Below are 16,505 nucleotides of genomic sequence, written 5' to 3' on the forward strand. Positions count from 1 at the left end.
CCATGAAAACCCTTCCAACTTTGCCTCACTCTAGGAGGAAGCCTAACTCACACAGTTAGGATTTCCAAGAGTCCTATGACCCCCAAGCTGAACCTGCCTCAAGAATAAAGGCTTTATGTGGTTTCCCTCAGTTCTTACTGGCATTTGTGAAAGCAGTTATGATGCTGAAAAAGAGAGAAAAAAAAGCAGCTTAATTAAAAAAATAAACAAAGAACTGAGAAAGGTACAAGTGATATGGAGAAAAATGTACCTAAGAGCTGGAAAGGAAAAGCAATCCCCTGTGATTGGCTGTACCGCTCCTGCCCCCACCCCTGCTTGGCAGCCTGACCAAGCTATTTGACTCTGAAGGGTGGCCACCACGTTTGGAACCGCTGGGAAAAATAAAACCAATAAAATGATACTACAGATCACAAAATGATATTGTCTTCTGTGTGGTCCCAGCCTTTATGGCCACCAAATCCTAGAAATCTGCACAAGAGGTGACAATCAAGATAAAAGTAGTTCTTCTGTATTCCCCCCCTCCACAGTGGGGTGTGTCTCCTTAGCAGCTGACTGACCTGAGACCTTTGGCTCATGTGTGCATCGTAGCTGGAGCCGTGGTACTTGGCCGTAAAATCTGGGCTGTAGCCAGCATCACAATTGCACGGTATGTTTGAGCACGGGGGCTGTTTCCTAGGCCTATAAACCTGTGGGAGAAAGCTACAATGGTTAGGTGCAGGAGGGGAGGGTGCTAGGTGCTCAGGAAAAATATTAGGGGAAAGCAAAGAAAGAGGCTCATCTTGACTTACTAAGGCCAGGTGGTTGGAGAACCCAATGAAGAAGATGCACAGCCCCAAACAGAGGTCAGTTGTAAGCAGTCCCCGAGCCCCGGGAACAATGCTAGCGAGGCATGCCACTCTGTGGAATGACCCCAATGTCTGGCAGCAACTAAGACCCTCCCTCTGCAAGGAGTAGGTTGCCCAGGCATGGCAGGGTTCTCTCTCTGTCTTTCAGCAAGGCAGTCCTATGGGCAATGGACTCTAGCTCACTGCCAAAGGATGCCTTTTCCTTCCCAGTGAGGGAAAGAGATGGCATTTTGCAGGGTAAGGAGGCTTATTCCAGGTACTATGTTCAGTAGAGTTCATCTTAGCAGGTAAAGAGTCAGTCCCAGGGTCCCAAATCCATGGAGACATTCTACATAGTGACCATGTGCCATTCAGAGAGTCCCATGGGTTCTAGTTGAAATGTGGCGGCCATACACCCTTGAGCTGAGTAGGCTTGGTAAAGTAAGAATCTGAATGGATATGCTTAACCACTGCTCTATCCAAGTCCTCATCATATATAGAAGTGATTTCTCCACCTCCAGCCTATGGTGGGGAGAGAACACAGGGCTAGTCAAATTCCCCACCACTGAACTACACCTTGGTCCTTTGCCAAGTTACACACGGTGAAGAAAGATCATCTACATATTTCAGAGATGGCTTCCCAGTTACTTCAGGTACAATTATTTCTTCTCAAGCTCCTTCCGGAGAGCCCTCCCTCAAGCAAAGAGCTTTGGGTAAAAGTTAGGATTCTCCCTCCTTCCATTTCTCTAAGACGAACAAAATGGCTGTAAGAAGGAAATAAAGGATAAAGGGGCCCAAAAGGTGACTTTAAATTAGAATGGATCATGGCAGGCAGGTCTCTAAGCCTCGTCTAGGGGGACTAGAGTTGGGAGATGCTCCTTCACCGAAAGATCCTGGAGGAAACAGCTGGAGAACACAAGCTGGAAGTAGAGAGGGAAGGAACCTCTTGAATTAGATGAGCAGGTTCGTCACAGAGCCCGGAAAGTGAGCAAGACCGAAGTGAAAGATAGTGCCCAGAGTTTAACTAGGCATTTCTCGGGTTGAACTAGAAGTAGGAAGCTACTGAAAGGGAGAGAGCTGAGAGCTACTTCTGGAGGATGATGCGAATACAAAAGAAAGAAAAGCGATGCCAGATGCAGGCCACACAAGCCCAGCCACATGCACATCAACAGAGAAGCGGTAACGTGGTGTTCTAGCAACAGTGCAGGCCGTTCTGCTCCTACCTGGTTGTAGCTGCTTGAGCTGCAGAATGGGCATGGGAGAATGAAGAATAGCAAAACCCAGGGAAAGCACCGAGGCCCCAGACCCAGCAAGACACACCTTGCGTGCAGGACGCCCCACCTGCTGCTTTAACTGATGCACCAGCCGGTCTTTCTCTCGCTTCAGAGCCATGACTTCTTCCTGGGTCTTTTTCTTTTTGGAGGCAGACAATTCCAGCAAGGCAATGTTTGCATCTTTTTCACTAATGGCCGCAAGAAGTGCTTCCTGTCTGGTAAGATAAAGATGATTGTGATTCTTTTTGCAAAATGAAAAATAACAATAAAAGTCTTCAAATAATTGGCATTTGTAATTCAACTGAGCCACAGACTCTGACCTCTGCGGGAAAGAATTATACACAGTGCGTAAGATGAGCTACACTTGGCTCTCAGGTGGACAAAGTAGCTGGGTCAGAATCACTAAGATTGGCTCATTGTGTCATCTGACATAAGAGTTCTTTCTAAGGCTTCAGAGATACAGTGACAAATGAGAAATGGGAGGGGTCACGATAAGTGTCCTAACAAAATTGTATCCATCCATCAACCCATCCATCCATCCATCCATCCTCCAAGTAAAACTCTGTCTCCAAGGCAACCCCAAAAAAGTAGGCAGCAAATTCACTATCATGTGAGATGTTTTTCATATGACTCTTTGTTTCTGATGCCAGGTAGAGATCTTCCCAAGGGTCTCTTTTCCATTTTCAATTGACTCAGTGAGTGTGACCCTTGTTTTCATTTTGGAGGCCTTGCCTGTGTCACGCAGCTCCTCTGCCTCGAGATTCCGGTCCAAATGTGTCTTCTGCAGAGAAGTCTGTTCAGTTAGCAGCTTTCACAGCTGCCCCACCTGTCACCCTGAGTCCCTGCTTGGATTCTGTCATATCATACTGTTTTCCATGGTACCCTTCACCACTTGACAGGATAGCTCATGCTTACTACTTGTGATGCCTATGAACTTGAGACCTCATTTATTCTCAGTGCTCAAACATTGATTCTACTAATAGATATGTTCATTTTATTTTATTTTATTTTACAAACTTTGAAAGCATCATTGGCCTTCTTTTTTTCTCTTCAAAAATAAGAAATCTAGGGACAGCAAAATGGTTCAGCAGTTAAAGGTACTTGGGTCACTGATAAAGCAACCAGAGTTCAGCTTCCTGCAACCTAGCTCCACCAAGCTGTTCTCTAACTTTCACATGCCCACTGTGCATACATACTACACCCTCCCACATCATCATACACAAAAAAGGATGCATGCACAAACGTGTGCCTGTACACGCACAAATAATAAATAAATCTACTTATGACCACGGCCTACTTAGAAGTCTCCAGCTGTTTCCTCCAATCTTTAGTCTACTTTTCAAGATGTACTGTTTCAAACTGCAATGTGGGATCGTCTGGGACAACCTTTGACAAGCAGATGGCTTTATTGGGGTGTGTTTCATGTATGTTTCCTTCTCTTCCCCTACCCCCTGGGTCACTTCTGAAACATTCTATATGTTTCAGAAGACCTCATAGCTCCAATAAAGCCTCGATACTGGGAACTTTTCATGCACTTAAGTCCAAGACTAAAGCCTGGTTTTTAAACTAAGACATGCTTCTGGGTTGCATTTCTTAACCCTATCATCAGAATTGCCCTCTTCTAGATATTTGGACAACGTAGTCATTATTTGAATCTCTGACCCCTGTGGTGGCCCCCCTCCCCGCTCTTTTTCATGACAGGGACATGCATGGGTCTTTCTGGCCTCCACTAATGCCTGGTAATAAGAGCTTCTGCCAGAGGCTCAAGCTGATGGGTGCGTGAGTGGAGCACATCAGGAAATAGCTCCACTTTTCAAATAAAAACTGGTTATAACTCGGAATACTTGTAGTAGCATCAATACTGGCTTCACGGGATAACGTGTTGAGATGGAAGACCTGCTTTTATCCGGCTTCACCAGCTAACGTGTGGAGATGGCAAACCTGCTTTTGCCCATCTTCACCGGATAAAATGTTGAGATGGCAGAACTGCTTTTACCAGCTTTCACTGGATAACGTGTTGATATGGCAGACCTGCTTTGACCAGGCTTCACCAGATTACATGTTAAGATGGTGAACCTGCTCACCACTCTACAGATGTACACATCTCTCAAAAATGCTGTGCCAAAGAGTCTGCGTGGACTTCGCAGTGGGGACAGGCCATATGCACAGGTTTACATTCCAGTTGTATTACCTACCCATGGACTCTTCACAAATACATTGTTAAAAGTGGTGACTGAGGCCGGGCGGTGGTGGCGCATGCCTTTAATCCCAGCACTCGGGAGGCAGAGGCAGGTGGATCTCTGTGAGTTCGAGACCAGCTTGGTCTACAGAGCTAGTTCCAGGACAGGCTCCAAAGCCACAGAGAAACCCTGTCTCGAAAAAGAAAAAAAAAAGTGGTGACTGAGAACTGAAAATACTTTTATTTTAAGTTTTTGAATGGCTGAGCCAAATTTTTACATACAGGGAGGAAAGCAGATATACTTCATTTAAACCTCCTAACCGACTGAACGTTAGTCATTCATTCTTTCTACCAGGCCCAGGTACAACACATGGGTTCCTGTAGTGTTTGACTCCACCCTAAACTGGCGTCAAAAATATTTTTTTTCCATGAATGTTACTTAAAAGATGGAAGCTTGCAAATCCCTATGATTATTTCTTTATGGCTATATGAAGCCACTGAAAATGCTGATAAAATTAGTGGTGTGAAAACATTTAAGGTTGCTGGGAAACCATTCATTAGGAGTCTTATGATTTCATACATTTTAGAAGTGAAGGTATTACCTTCTTTTCTGGTAAAATCATCTTTCCAGGATATGTGCACAGCAATGAGCCTTCACAGACACAGGCGGCCTCTTTCTGGGTCAAAGGGCAAGATAGGTTTACTGTACCGTATCATAGTGATGAGCACTGGGCAGGTATGCCACTGCCTATTATTACAAAAGCAAGAGCACTGGGCAGGCATGCCATTGCCTCTTCCAGCTCCCTAAGCTCAGAGTTGCTCTCCTGTTATACACATAACTGCGTGAAGATGTTCATCTGATCTCTATGGGACCGGCTAAAAAGTGGAATAGATGCAAACACACTAATGCTGATCCCTGAAGCAATAAAATGTTTCATCTCTGGCACAGGTGTCTCTACTCGTCTCTTGCACTCACGTTAGACATGGGGAGCCTGCTACACGCCACTAGAGGTGCCGCAAACTCTCCATATCTCCTGAGATGCTGTATAGCATCCACCAGGATCCTGAATGGTGAGTGTGAGAGGCATGGAGTTCCCTTGACTAGTTTTCTGCTTACTCCTTTCTACGTTATCCTTCCTCCCGCAAAGACATCATCAGCGTAAATACAGAGGACTCTAAGGAAATCCTGGAACTCACCAAGAAACATCGGGTACAAGCTTCCAGAGCTTTGTAGATTTAAACATTTTCATAGGAGGAATGATGTCCTGTCTGTCATCCTCAGCCTTGAGGGCACACAGTTTTCACGCGTGCAAGCCTGGGACCATCCAGGTCGACTCCCACTTAAGAAATGTTGAGAATCTCCTAACAAGGCTTTCTGTGTCTCCTTTGCCCCCTTTGCCCACTCTCCTCTTCCAAAGTTGGATGGTGCACAGCTTGACCAGCCACTTTTAGACGCTACCAGAACCCAAAGACAGCATTTAAAGCTTCCTCTTACCCCAGAAGCCTAAAATTTAGACTCTTAAGTGTTTAATACTTTTTCTTTTATGACACTATTAAAAGCCCAATAACAATAATAAAATCACTATGAATACAATAATATTATGATGAATTATGATGAATCACAGATATAATGATATTGATATCATTATGACTATGGCCAGGAATTGAACTGGTAGCCTTGATAAGCTCTCTATCAACTGAGCCACATAATTTGTCCCAATAAATCAATTTTTAATTCTCACTTTAGTGCTTAAAAATACAAATTAGTTTCTAATTTTTTATAGATACTATCAACAAAAACAACTCACAAAGCAATTCTGGAACAAGTACTTTCAAGGCCATTCACCAACATTAATACTCAAAATAATCTATTTGGTTCTTCATATTTTTTTTATTTTGGTTGACCAAACTGTCTTATATATGTTTGTGTAATACAATTATTGAATTTGAAGTAAAATGTATTTAATGAAGATCATATACATTTTGACCTCCTCACTGAAATATTGGCTAGAAATTAATGGTTTCCCTTAAAATATTGAGATTTATAGTAAATAATTGCATTATTTAAAACGGCAACTATCATAAGGTAATAAAAATGCATGAAGATACAAAAGCATGATGACATCATCCATCAGGACATTTGCAAAGCTTGAGATTTGCCTCTGTCTGCATTCGTGCCGCAATCTAGGCCAGGCTAAGGCTCTATGTTGGAAGAGTCATTGCACTGTGTTTTATTCAACTGGCTTCACAAAATGACTAGGGGGAAAAAATTCATAAAACTGTTCTACTACCTGTAGTATTTTTAAATCATTATGAGCTAAATTCTGTGCAGTTACAGATTTTCATCATATTTACTTTAAAAGTATTCTTTTTCACAGTGACAGTGAACATCATTTAGTAAAGATGAGCTTTATTTTGCCATCCTTACATCATCCATCTATACTTTTACAGTTCCTGGGCACCCCCTTGCCAATACACGGCCACAGAGCACCCACGCTCAAGAACTTCACTGAAGCGTGAAGACCTGCTTGAGAGAGCAGAGTGGGAGGTTTGTGTGAACTATTTCTGTGCTTCTCCATGAGGAGAACTCTGCTTCGGCCACCTGAAAACTTATAAAAATATTCGCAGTTATGAAGCACCATGTTAAAACATGTCAGCTTAGAAGATGCACAAGTGACAAAAGGCGCGCCAGAGACACAAAGAGAAATCCTTCACTTTCCAATAAACACATTGCCTCCTGCCCCCAACACTGGGCTTACCCCGCTTCAGAAATCGATTCTGTGTCACCAGCCAGAAGTGCTGCTAGACCTTTAAATCACTTCCATCACTCATGCTACCCTTTTCTCGTATTCACGGACAACATAAGAATTACATATAAATGCATCCTTAGTCGTTTAGTGCGGTTAAGAAAGGACTGGAAGCTTGCAATATTATCCTTAGAACACTGCTCGACGCTAGGATACAGTTACTGAGGTAATCTGTCTGGGTACCAAAATATAGCTTAAAATATGAAAAGGAAGCCCAAATATGCTAGCAAAGAAGATAAGATAATGCAAAGAGAAATAAATCGCTGGGGTCTGCTGTGTGCCAAGCTGAGAGAGTGGAGCATAGACAGCGTTTTATCAAAGTGCAGCCTAAACAAATGTCAAGGAGAATAACTTCTTTAACAAATATGGGCAACAATGGAAGGGAAAGAGGAGGAGTTCTGCGCCCCCCCCTCATGCATTTAGCAGGGGTTAACAATGGATAAAAATACGCACGGGAACACACTTAATAACCCTCAACTGTCATTCACTTTGTAGGAGGTAGTCAAGACACAGCTAATAAAACACCAGAAAAAAAATGGTTTTAGCCACCCCGAAAAACATCCTCCAGGGGCTAGCACAAAAGAGGGCTGAAGGCTACCTTCTGCCACGATAAATGCTTCCTTTGTGTGTCGCCCGTGACTAACCCTCACAAGGAGAGCTTCGGGATCGGCTGACAGTAATACCCAGCTATGACACTTATTACCGTCAATTTAAAAGGGTGCATGATAAACATTTCTGTTTCACTCCCTGCTGCTGTCATTCTGCTGATGATGATTTGAGCTTGGAGAGGGGAACCAAAATTAATTTTAAGAGTTTCAAGTGAAGCAAGCCAATTAGGGGCTGTTATAAATTGGACCAGCGCAGGAGCGGTGAACACTTTTTTTTTCTTGGGGGCTCTTGTTTTAGTTAGCCGACCCATCTTTAGGAACACATTCAATTACAAAAGCAGATGCTTGGAAAAAACCCTACATTCCATGAAGAAACATTTGGATAATGACATACGAGGGTGGGCCTACATTATGTATGGTGCTCAGCCTCAGGCAGTCATGCTCCAATCAGACTGCGGGGGAAAAAATCCGCTCAATCAACTTTACCCAGTTAATTGTTGTTTTCTTTCCCTTATGACCCTGAATCTTCAACCGTAAGTTCAGTAGGAGGTGACTTAAGACAGCCGGTGACGAAAGATCTTGCTCAAAACAGTCTCTCTCTCTCAGCCCTGGGTGAGTGCTTGGGAGGAGGTTAGCTGTGATCACTCCTGGGAAGGGCTGCTCGTCTGCTTCTGATGCAAAGGTGTCTTTTCAAATGGCAGCTGAAGATAGAAGCAGTCTTTCGTGCCGATTAACATCCACCCTGCCTACCGACACAAGGATGCGTAGAACCAGTATTAGAGCTTTCGCAAAAAAGTGACGTAGCTCACTCAAGGTGGGATCCTCAAGGTGAGATGTATTTGGGTCTCATCACAGACCAAGAACAGAGCAGATACATAAAGCAAGGCTCTGGCAGACTGGACTCTGTCACTCACCTATACCTGACCTTAAAAAAAAAAAAGCTAATTCCAATTACCAAGGATGCTGTCTTTGAAACTTCATAGAACCCGACTGGGATTTCCTATCTCAGAGGACGCAGAGTCTTGGGAAAGTCCTTTGCTCAACGCAGCAGCTTCCACCAGAATTCTAGTTTAATACGTGACCTAACGGGGTAGCTGGTCAACCTAGCTCTCACACGGAGACACCTGTGGTACTGAGATGGCAAACGCTAGCATGTGTAACCTTAAGGAAGGGCAAGTGCTGTGAATATAACAATTGATTTCCCCACATGAACAAGGTTTAAGGCCAGAGGAAGTGGAATGTCAGCAAAAGCTGCTAGCCCCACCCGAAACCCAGACAATTTCTATCCCTTTGGTGAAGTTGATAAAGAGGCAATGTGTGGAAGAAGACGGGGGGTGGGGTAGGGTGGGAAGGGACTGTTGTCTAGTTACCCAAGTCTTAGCACTGAGGTATGGCTGATTACTGTGTGCTAGATGCCAAAGCAAGAAACTGGGGCAGGGAGGGCAGGGCTGAAGGCAGGGACGGGAGTACCTTAGTTTCTTAAGAAAAGGCTTACCCACATAAATAAAGTATCACTGGGTTAATTTCGAGAAGGTACTATTCTTTAGTGTCTAAGCTTTGCCATCAAACATTCCTGGAGTTGCATGTTAACATTGCTTACTGTTTAGCTAACTGGGCAATCATTTAATGTCTCTGAAACTTAGATTTCTTTGTAAATGAACTAAGAACAATAACTATAAAAATTAAATGTGATAATGCACACAAAGACGTTTGTTCGGTTTCTAACTAGATCACGCGATATATGCTAGCAATTACTATTACAGAACACCAACACCATCAAATTTAGAGATTTGAAAGTTTTGAATGGTGTATACCAGGACCCCCTTTGCATTAAATATATTTAAACATGTAATGAGTCTCTTACTTTCAAGACAGGGTTTCAAAGAAACTCCTAAAATTGGTTTCTGTTAACTGAACATTTGACTTTCATGAGCTGACATCTGTTTCACAAACAAACTTAAAGGAAAAAGCAGATTTTGAGTGTGGGAAAGGGTCTGTGTACCACAGAAAAGTGGCATCCCAGATAGCCAGGCATGACTTGGTTACCAACCGTTCAGTCTCTCTCCAGTCAAAAGGCCACACGTGAGTGGGGAAGCTGTGAGTCCATGCAGCATCGGGGTGGGGAAATGGGAATGTGTTCTGAAAGGTAACTCTTTGAAAGCCAAGGTCAAGTACACAGTCAAACCAGTGTCAAACAACTGCAAAACAGCAACAAAATCCTCCCATTAAAAACAGTTTACGGAAGGCTGGAGAGATGGATAAGTGGTTAAGAGCACAGAGTCCAGAGGACCTGGGTTCAATTCCCAGCACCCACATGGCAGCTCGCAACTGTCTATAACTCCAGTTCCAGGGGATCTGAGACCCATCACAAGACATGCCTGCAGGCGAAACACCAATCTCCATAAAATACAAATGAATTATTTAAAAAAATTTTTATAATAACTGGTAAATGTGGAAATGTGGAAAAGTGGAAGGCAGGGAGGGTGAGAGGAATGGACTTCCATCATCTACCGCATGGATATGATTAGATGTCAAGACTTGATCCTTAACATCATTTGTCTTCTGGAATGAGAAGGATTCTCTGTTGCCATTTACTTCCAGTAAGACCATTCTGTGTGAAACCAAACACCAGAGACCTGAGGGGTTACTGATGACCGGCAGTGAGAAATCATATGTCTGGACTTCCCTGTTGACAAATTTTGCTTAATGTCTACCTAAAAGAAATCTGTTGTCTATGGTGATCAGTGACTTGTTCAATGGTTTTAACTGTTTGGTTGGTACTCAGCAATGGCCAGAGAATAAGTCACCAATTTCAAGGGTTAGCCCACAGGGTACTTGCTCATTTGTTTTTTTTTTTTTATTGGCAAGTTCCAGATGTAAACATGGGGAAGGAAACAATGCATCACATCTGTATGTCTTATGAACGATGGTGTGGCCAGGCAAGGCTGCAAGGAGGACTAAGAAGACGAAGACATAATACCTGCTAGAAAAGAGGCTGCAAGAGATGTCTACTAACTGAAAGCCCTCCCTCTTGCTGTGCACACAATGAATTGGCCAATAATTTAGGATAACCTTTCCCTGGGAAAGTAGATGCTATTGAGGCATCTTCGTCAAAGATATAATCGCTCATGCTGTGTCTGTTACTTTGAGAAGTCTGGATTTTAGGTCTGCCATCTCATGGCCATTGCCATAAATACTGTCATTTTCTTTTCTTTACACCCGTGTTCCACCCAAGTAGCTTCAAGTCTAACATCTATATTATTAAAAAGTGACAAACAGTACTCAGTTTTTTTTAAAAAAGAAAAGGACATTGACACAGGACAGATCGACTTTGAATTCTAATTTCATTTCTGCCAACATTTCTTCTTTTCATGAACATAAAGATTCAAAAGACCACTTATCAATTGCCAATTTATTGATACCAGATTGGCTGCTGAGGGATCAGTTAAAGGTAAGAGACTTCAGCTAACTGGTTTTTCTGCTTTTATTATCTTTACTTTAGAAGGAGGTCACTCACTGGACACAAAATTGTTTCAGCATTTATGAACTTGCCAGGGAGTTGGTAGAAGAGCATCCATAATAAAACTGATTATAAATCTTTTGCAATGACACCAAGCAGATGGGATTTCCTGAAAATTATTTATGGGCCAAATGATTGAGATTACACACACATACGTGAACATGGTGAGAGAGAGGGAAGCAAAACTGTATTCATCACAGCTCTAAACAAACGGGAGAAACTGCTCAGATGCTGTCATAAAAACAGAAGCAGCCTGCCTGATTTCTGCTCACTACCATTTGCCGTGTGCATCAACGGGAGAGAAAAATTAAGTACACAATGGTTTTCCTGGTGAGATTTTTGTCAATATAGTGTGGCCTTAATCTAAACAGCGGAGTTATATAGGATTTCCCATTGTATGCTGTGAATATGTTTTATTACCATTGGTTAATAAAAAAGCTGTTTCGGCCTATGGCAGGGCAGAATAGAACTAGGCAGGAAAACTAAACTGGATGCCGGAAGAAAGAAGGCAGAGTCAAAGAGACACCATGTAGCTATTGAAGAAGAAAGATGCCAGAACCTTACTGGTAGGCCACAGCCTTGTAGTGATACATAGATTAATAGAAATGGTTAATTTAAGATGTAAGAACTAGCTAGAAATACACCTGGGTCATCAGCCAAGCAGTGTTGTTATTAATATAGTTTCTGTGTGATTATTTGGGTCTGGGCAGCTGAAAAATGAATGAGCAGTCCCCGCTTACAATGGAGTGGGAGTTTATTTGATGGTTGTGAATGGATTTCAGAGCCCAGGTTCCAGAGCCATTGATTTGTGCTTCTGTGCCATCTAACTTAAGTCCTGAGATGCTAAGCATCTGATAAAGAGACATCAGTGACAAACAGCTGCAAAACTCAGCCAGTCAACCCAGGAATAATACAAAGTTCTATATGCTAGCTACCTGAAATTTCTAGATTCATGACTACCTCTATGGGGCACTACCAGAGAGGTCCGTGTCAATGGGCAAGGCAATCCAAAGCCAGAAAACCAGCACAGAATGAGAATCCAGTAAATACTCAAATGTCCCACACCTGGAAAGAAATTGTGAGGGAACGTGCACAATAGTATAAAATTCCGTCTTGGATTTATAGTATGGGTGGCCTTGTGGCCATGGAAGTGAAATTTCCATCCTGGGAGGAGAGAAAATACAAGTGGGAACATTTCTGACATGAAGTTATAAAGTCCAGTCTGAACTGAGCCTTCTTCTGGGGTGGCTGTTTCCTGACCGTGGGAGCAATACTAACCATATGGATGACCAGAATCAGGGTCTTTGATTCTTTCAAATCATTCAGCATATATTCACCAAGGGCCCCAGGGTAGCAAGTCCTGGGAATAAATGTATAAACAGGATAGATACCATCCTTGCTTCAATGGCATTTATTATGTTGCCAAACTCAGAGACCCTCCACCCAGTCCTGACACAGCTGGGATCGCACAAAATACCAAGAAATGGCCTTTTATTGTGTGTTGTGGGAACTCCTTCAGCCAATAGCCTTTAAGATACCAGCCCACTCTGTGCATGGTCCTCTTTGATATGACTACAGTTATAGGATATAGGTAGACTACTTTTGATTCCAAAAATAGCCTGTATCAGGCATAAGATTCAGGTTCCCTCTGGGTCCCTCAGTAATCAGAGAAGGAAGGAAAAGCTGAGTTGGTTTATGTCAACCATTGGTAAAACTAAACCTGAAGACGGATGCTGTTGTAGGAGCCCACTTGTTCATTTCCCAGCTGCCCAGACTCCCAAAATAATCACACAAAAACTACATTATTTAAATCACTGCTTGGCCCATTCGCTCTAGCTTCTTATTGGCTAACTTTTACATCTTAATTTAACCCATCGCCATTAATGTGTGTATCATCACGATGTTGTGGGCCTACCAGTAAAGTTTCAGTGAGTTGTTCCCTGTCTCCAGTAGCAGCTCCATGGCTTCTCTCTGGCTCCCCCTTCTTTCTCCCAGCATTCAGTTTAGTTTTCCCTGCCTATCTCTGCTCTACCCTATCAACAGGCCAAGGCAGTTTCTTTATTCTCCAGTGGTATTCACAGCATACAGAAGAGAATCCCACATCAGGATGCAAGGTCCAGGGTGAAATGCAATGGCTGCTGCCTCACTCTATGTTGTTCATTTGGGAGCAATAGAACTTTTAACACAATGCAATATATAAATTACTGGAACATATGAATAAGAAGATTATCAGTGCTGATGAGGACTCGAAACATGGCAGTTCCCTCCTTACCTCTCTGCTGAAGTGAATTCTTGAGACACCTTCCCAAGAATACACTACGATTTCAACTAGCTCTCAAGGATACAGTCATAGATAGCTAAGAAGAAAGTTGGCTAAACCACTTGCTGAGCAATATTCATCACTGTTGAGTGGCTGCTGCACCCTAACTCTGAAGGTTTTTCTGTAACAACAGAAGGTCATCTTGAACAATCCCAAGAGATAAAATCCTAGTAAATGATACACTGTGTAACTCAACATATGTTTTCATTCATTTCTTGAGAATGTAGCTGGAATTGATTTTCACCAGCAATCAAGTTAAGAATTAGATGGGCACTTGGAGAGATCAAGGGAGAGAGAGCCAGTGGGCGAGCATTAGGAAGGTGGGTAATAAAGTTACTTCTGTAGGAGGAAATCCCAAACCTTTCTTGGAAAGCCCTATATTTATGTCATAACTTTGTTACAACCTCCAGGTTTATTGTAAAAATTGTGATATTTGACTTTTTCTTGGGAAAAAAAAACACTAGTTGATCTAATACTGGTCAATAAGATAAGGCCTGGTATTCCCATCATTGGGAACACACTGGGAATAATAGGGTCACAATAAAAGGAAAGGGAATAGCTATGAGCTAGAGGCCACACTAGTGATTTACTATAGTGATCCTATTGCCCATAGGGTCTTGTTCTCTGTGTGCCGAAACCTGCTCTTACCAGCTAGTGAGAACTATTCCCATTTCAGTGCTGAGTGCTCTGATGGTATTAACATATTCAGTCTGCATAGGAACCCATTGATGTAGGCAGTATTTTGTCTCATTTGACAAATAGGAAAAAAAAAAACGAAACAAGTGTGTCAACTTGGCCAAGCTAAAATGTCTAAATTGCAAAGGAACAATCTGAACCTACATAGTATAGAGTTATTTTTCTTTAAGAGTTTTTAAATTTTTTAAATATGCATCCTTGGGTTCAGGTGCCCTCAGAGGATGTAGCTGGATAGTCTAGAGCTAGAGGTATAGTCCACTGTAAGTTGCCCAATTTGTAGTTGTTTTGAGTTGCGATAACTCTTCCTCAACAAAAGAAAAATGTAACATGTTTGTTCATGGCAAACCCAGAACAGATTTGTCTGGATCTCAACAGGAGGCTCATCCCTCAGTCACAATGCTACTGTCAGTGGAAAGAGCCTACAACAGCTCTATACTGGAACATGGATGATCATTACTTGGGTTACCTAGGAAACCAAGGCAGCTATAAAAGCTTCTAGCTAAATTTCTTGAAAATAGTCTCAGACTGTGATAAGATTCAGCAGGCACAGACTACCATAAGATATTCCCAAATGGCCCATGAGGTCTCAACCCCAGTGAGGGGGCAGTGGGAAAACTGAAACTTCAATCTACATCTCTTGTTAGTATGAAGGAGAGGGCACCTAAAAAGTAGAACACAGGGGTTCAATAAAATGTGACCTGAATTAGATGTGCAGGTTGGAGCAGTCACTCGATTTTAGACATACTAACTGTTAGGTCTATACAATTAAAATGGTACCTAATACCAAGTCTACTGATAAGGTCACAAAATATGGCATCTGTCCAACTGCAAGATTCTAGAAGGATTTGCTGATATGACTCTGTATATGCATGCCTACAAAGCTATGTCTTCTAAAATCCAAGTAGGAAATATATATATATACATATATATATTAATCTCAAATTATATCTGGTATAAACAAGCTTTATTGCAGATACTGCTTTTACCATTAAAAAAAAAACCTTATCAAGCCAAAGGTAAATCCACAGATCAAATGGTTGATAGAAATCTCAACTAGGAATCTATGGACAAAAGAGCAATAAATGTTTCCAAACAGATTAAAGATCAACTGTGTCCAACTGTCAAGACGTCTTATTTTGCATATGCAAATATCCCAAGACATGTGGGGAAAGCAAAAGATTCAAAGCACTTCAGGTCCCACACATTTTGGATAAAGGATACCCAACATGTATTATATGAGAGAGAACAAGTAAATCAGTTAGCACAGGTAGCTGCATTTATAACAAGCACTTATTTCTACTATAAATGTTAACTTAATGATTATAATTATTATTAGTATAAATAAATAATAAATTTATTAGCTAAAAGACAGAGGCATTTAAATCACCAACCTTTAGAAATCAGGAGGAAAAATATTACCTTAAAGAGGGGCTGGGGGGTATTAACAATATTCTTAAATTATTTTTCTCTACATGTTTATTCATTTCTAGTGTTTACAACAGTATCAAAATTTAACCTCGATATACAAAGCCTACAGAGTGTAGGCAAGAGAAGGAAAATTAATTTGTCTGATGAATGGGAGAATAAAAGAACTGCTTCATACAGTTGGTGGTATATTCAAGATAATGTTTCCATTCTAAACTTTGACTTCCTTTTTAATTTCTAAGCAGGACTCTTGAATACGTAAGCCCATTATTCTAATGAATCATCACAGCCAAAAAATATATTCTGGAAAGGATTGAAGAACTGGCAAAATGTTATCAAGAATATGAAGTAAATTTGCTTTAAAGAAAAAAATATACATGGATATAATAATTACTCATTTTTACCTAAGGACTTTTAAAATCTCTCAACATAATAGAAAAAACAGCAACAGTAGATGCAGGTGCCCAAACATCTCTCTGTTCTGTTAAAGAAATCTGAAATTCTTCAGCCCTTCTATCATAAACAAGACAATGTGAGCTGTGACCATTTTCAGCTCAAATGGAATTAAATTTGCCTTTAGATTAAAGAATACTAATGAGGTACCTAGAACAGCAAAATAACAACTGTAATGTGACAGCTGTGCTCTTCAGATCATCCCCTTCATAGACAAAAGTAGAAAGGTGGCAGGTGACACCGTAATTTTCCTGATATGAAGACAAAAATTAATCTCACATTTATGGCTTTTAAAATAATTTTACAAATAAGAAACCCACAGTTACATTGATTAGTTATCCATCACTCTCAGCCATTTGCTCCAAGATCAATCTACACCTCATTTATTTATTTCCCCAC

General features: G+C 41.6%; 1 protein-coding gene across 4 annotated transcripts in view; it reads right to left on the reverse strand.

Moving 5' to 3' along the window:
* The window catches only part of Erc2 (ELKS/RAB6-interacting/CAST family member 2), an 875,988-nt gene that overhangs the window by 201,386 nt on the left and 658,097 nt on the right, over nt 1-16,505 (reverse strand). For all 4 annotated transcript variants that reach the window (XM_050158253.1, XM_050158252.1, XM_050158254.1 and 1 more), the window contains exon 14: nt 2,166-2,313. In XM_050158253.1, the coding sequence (XP_050014210.1) occupies nt 2,166-2,313 (148 nt within the window). The remainder of the gene's footprint in view (nt 1-2,165; nt 2,314-16,505) is intronic.

Source organism: Alexandromys fortis, unplaced genomic scaffold (genome assembly GCF_014885135.2).
Source record: "Alexandromys fortis isolate MF-2015 unplaced genomic scaffold, M_Fortis_MF-2015_v1.1 scaffold_106, whole genome shotgun sequence".
NCBI lineage: Eukaryota > Metazoa > Chordata > Mammalia > Rodentia > Cricetidae > Alexandromys > Alexandromys fortis.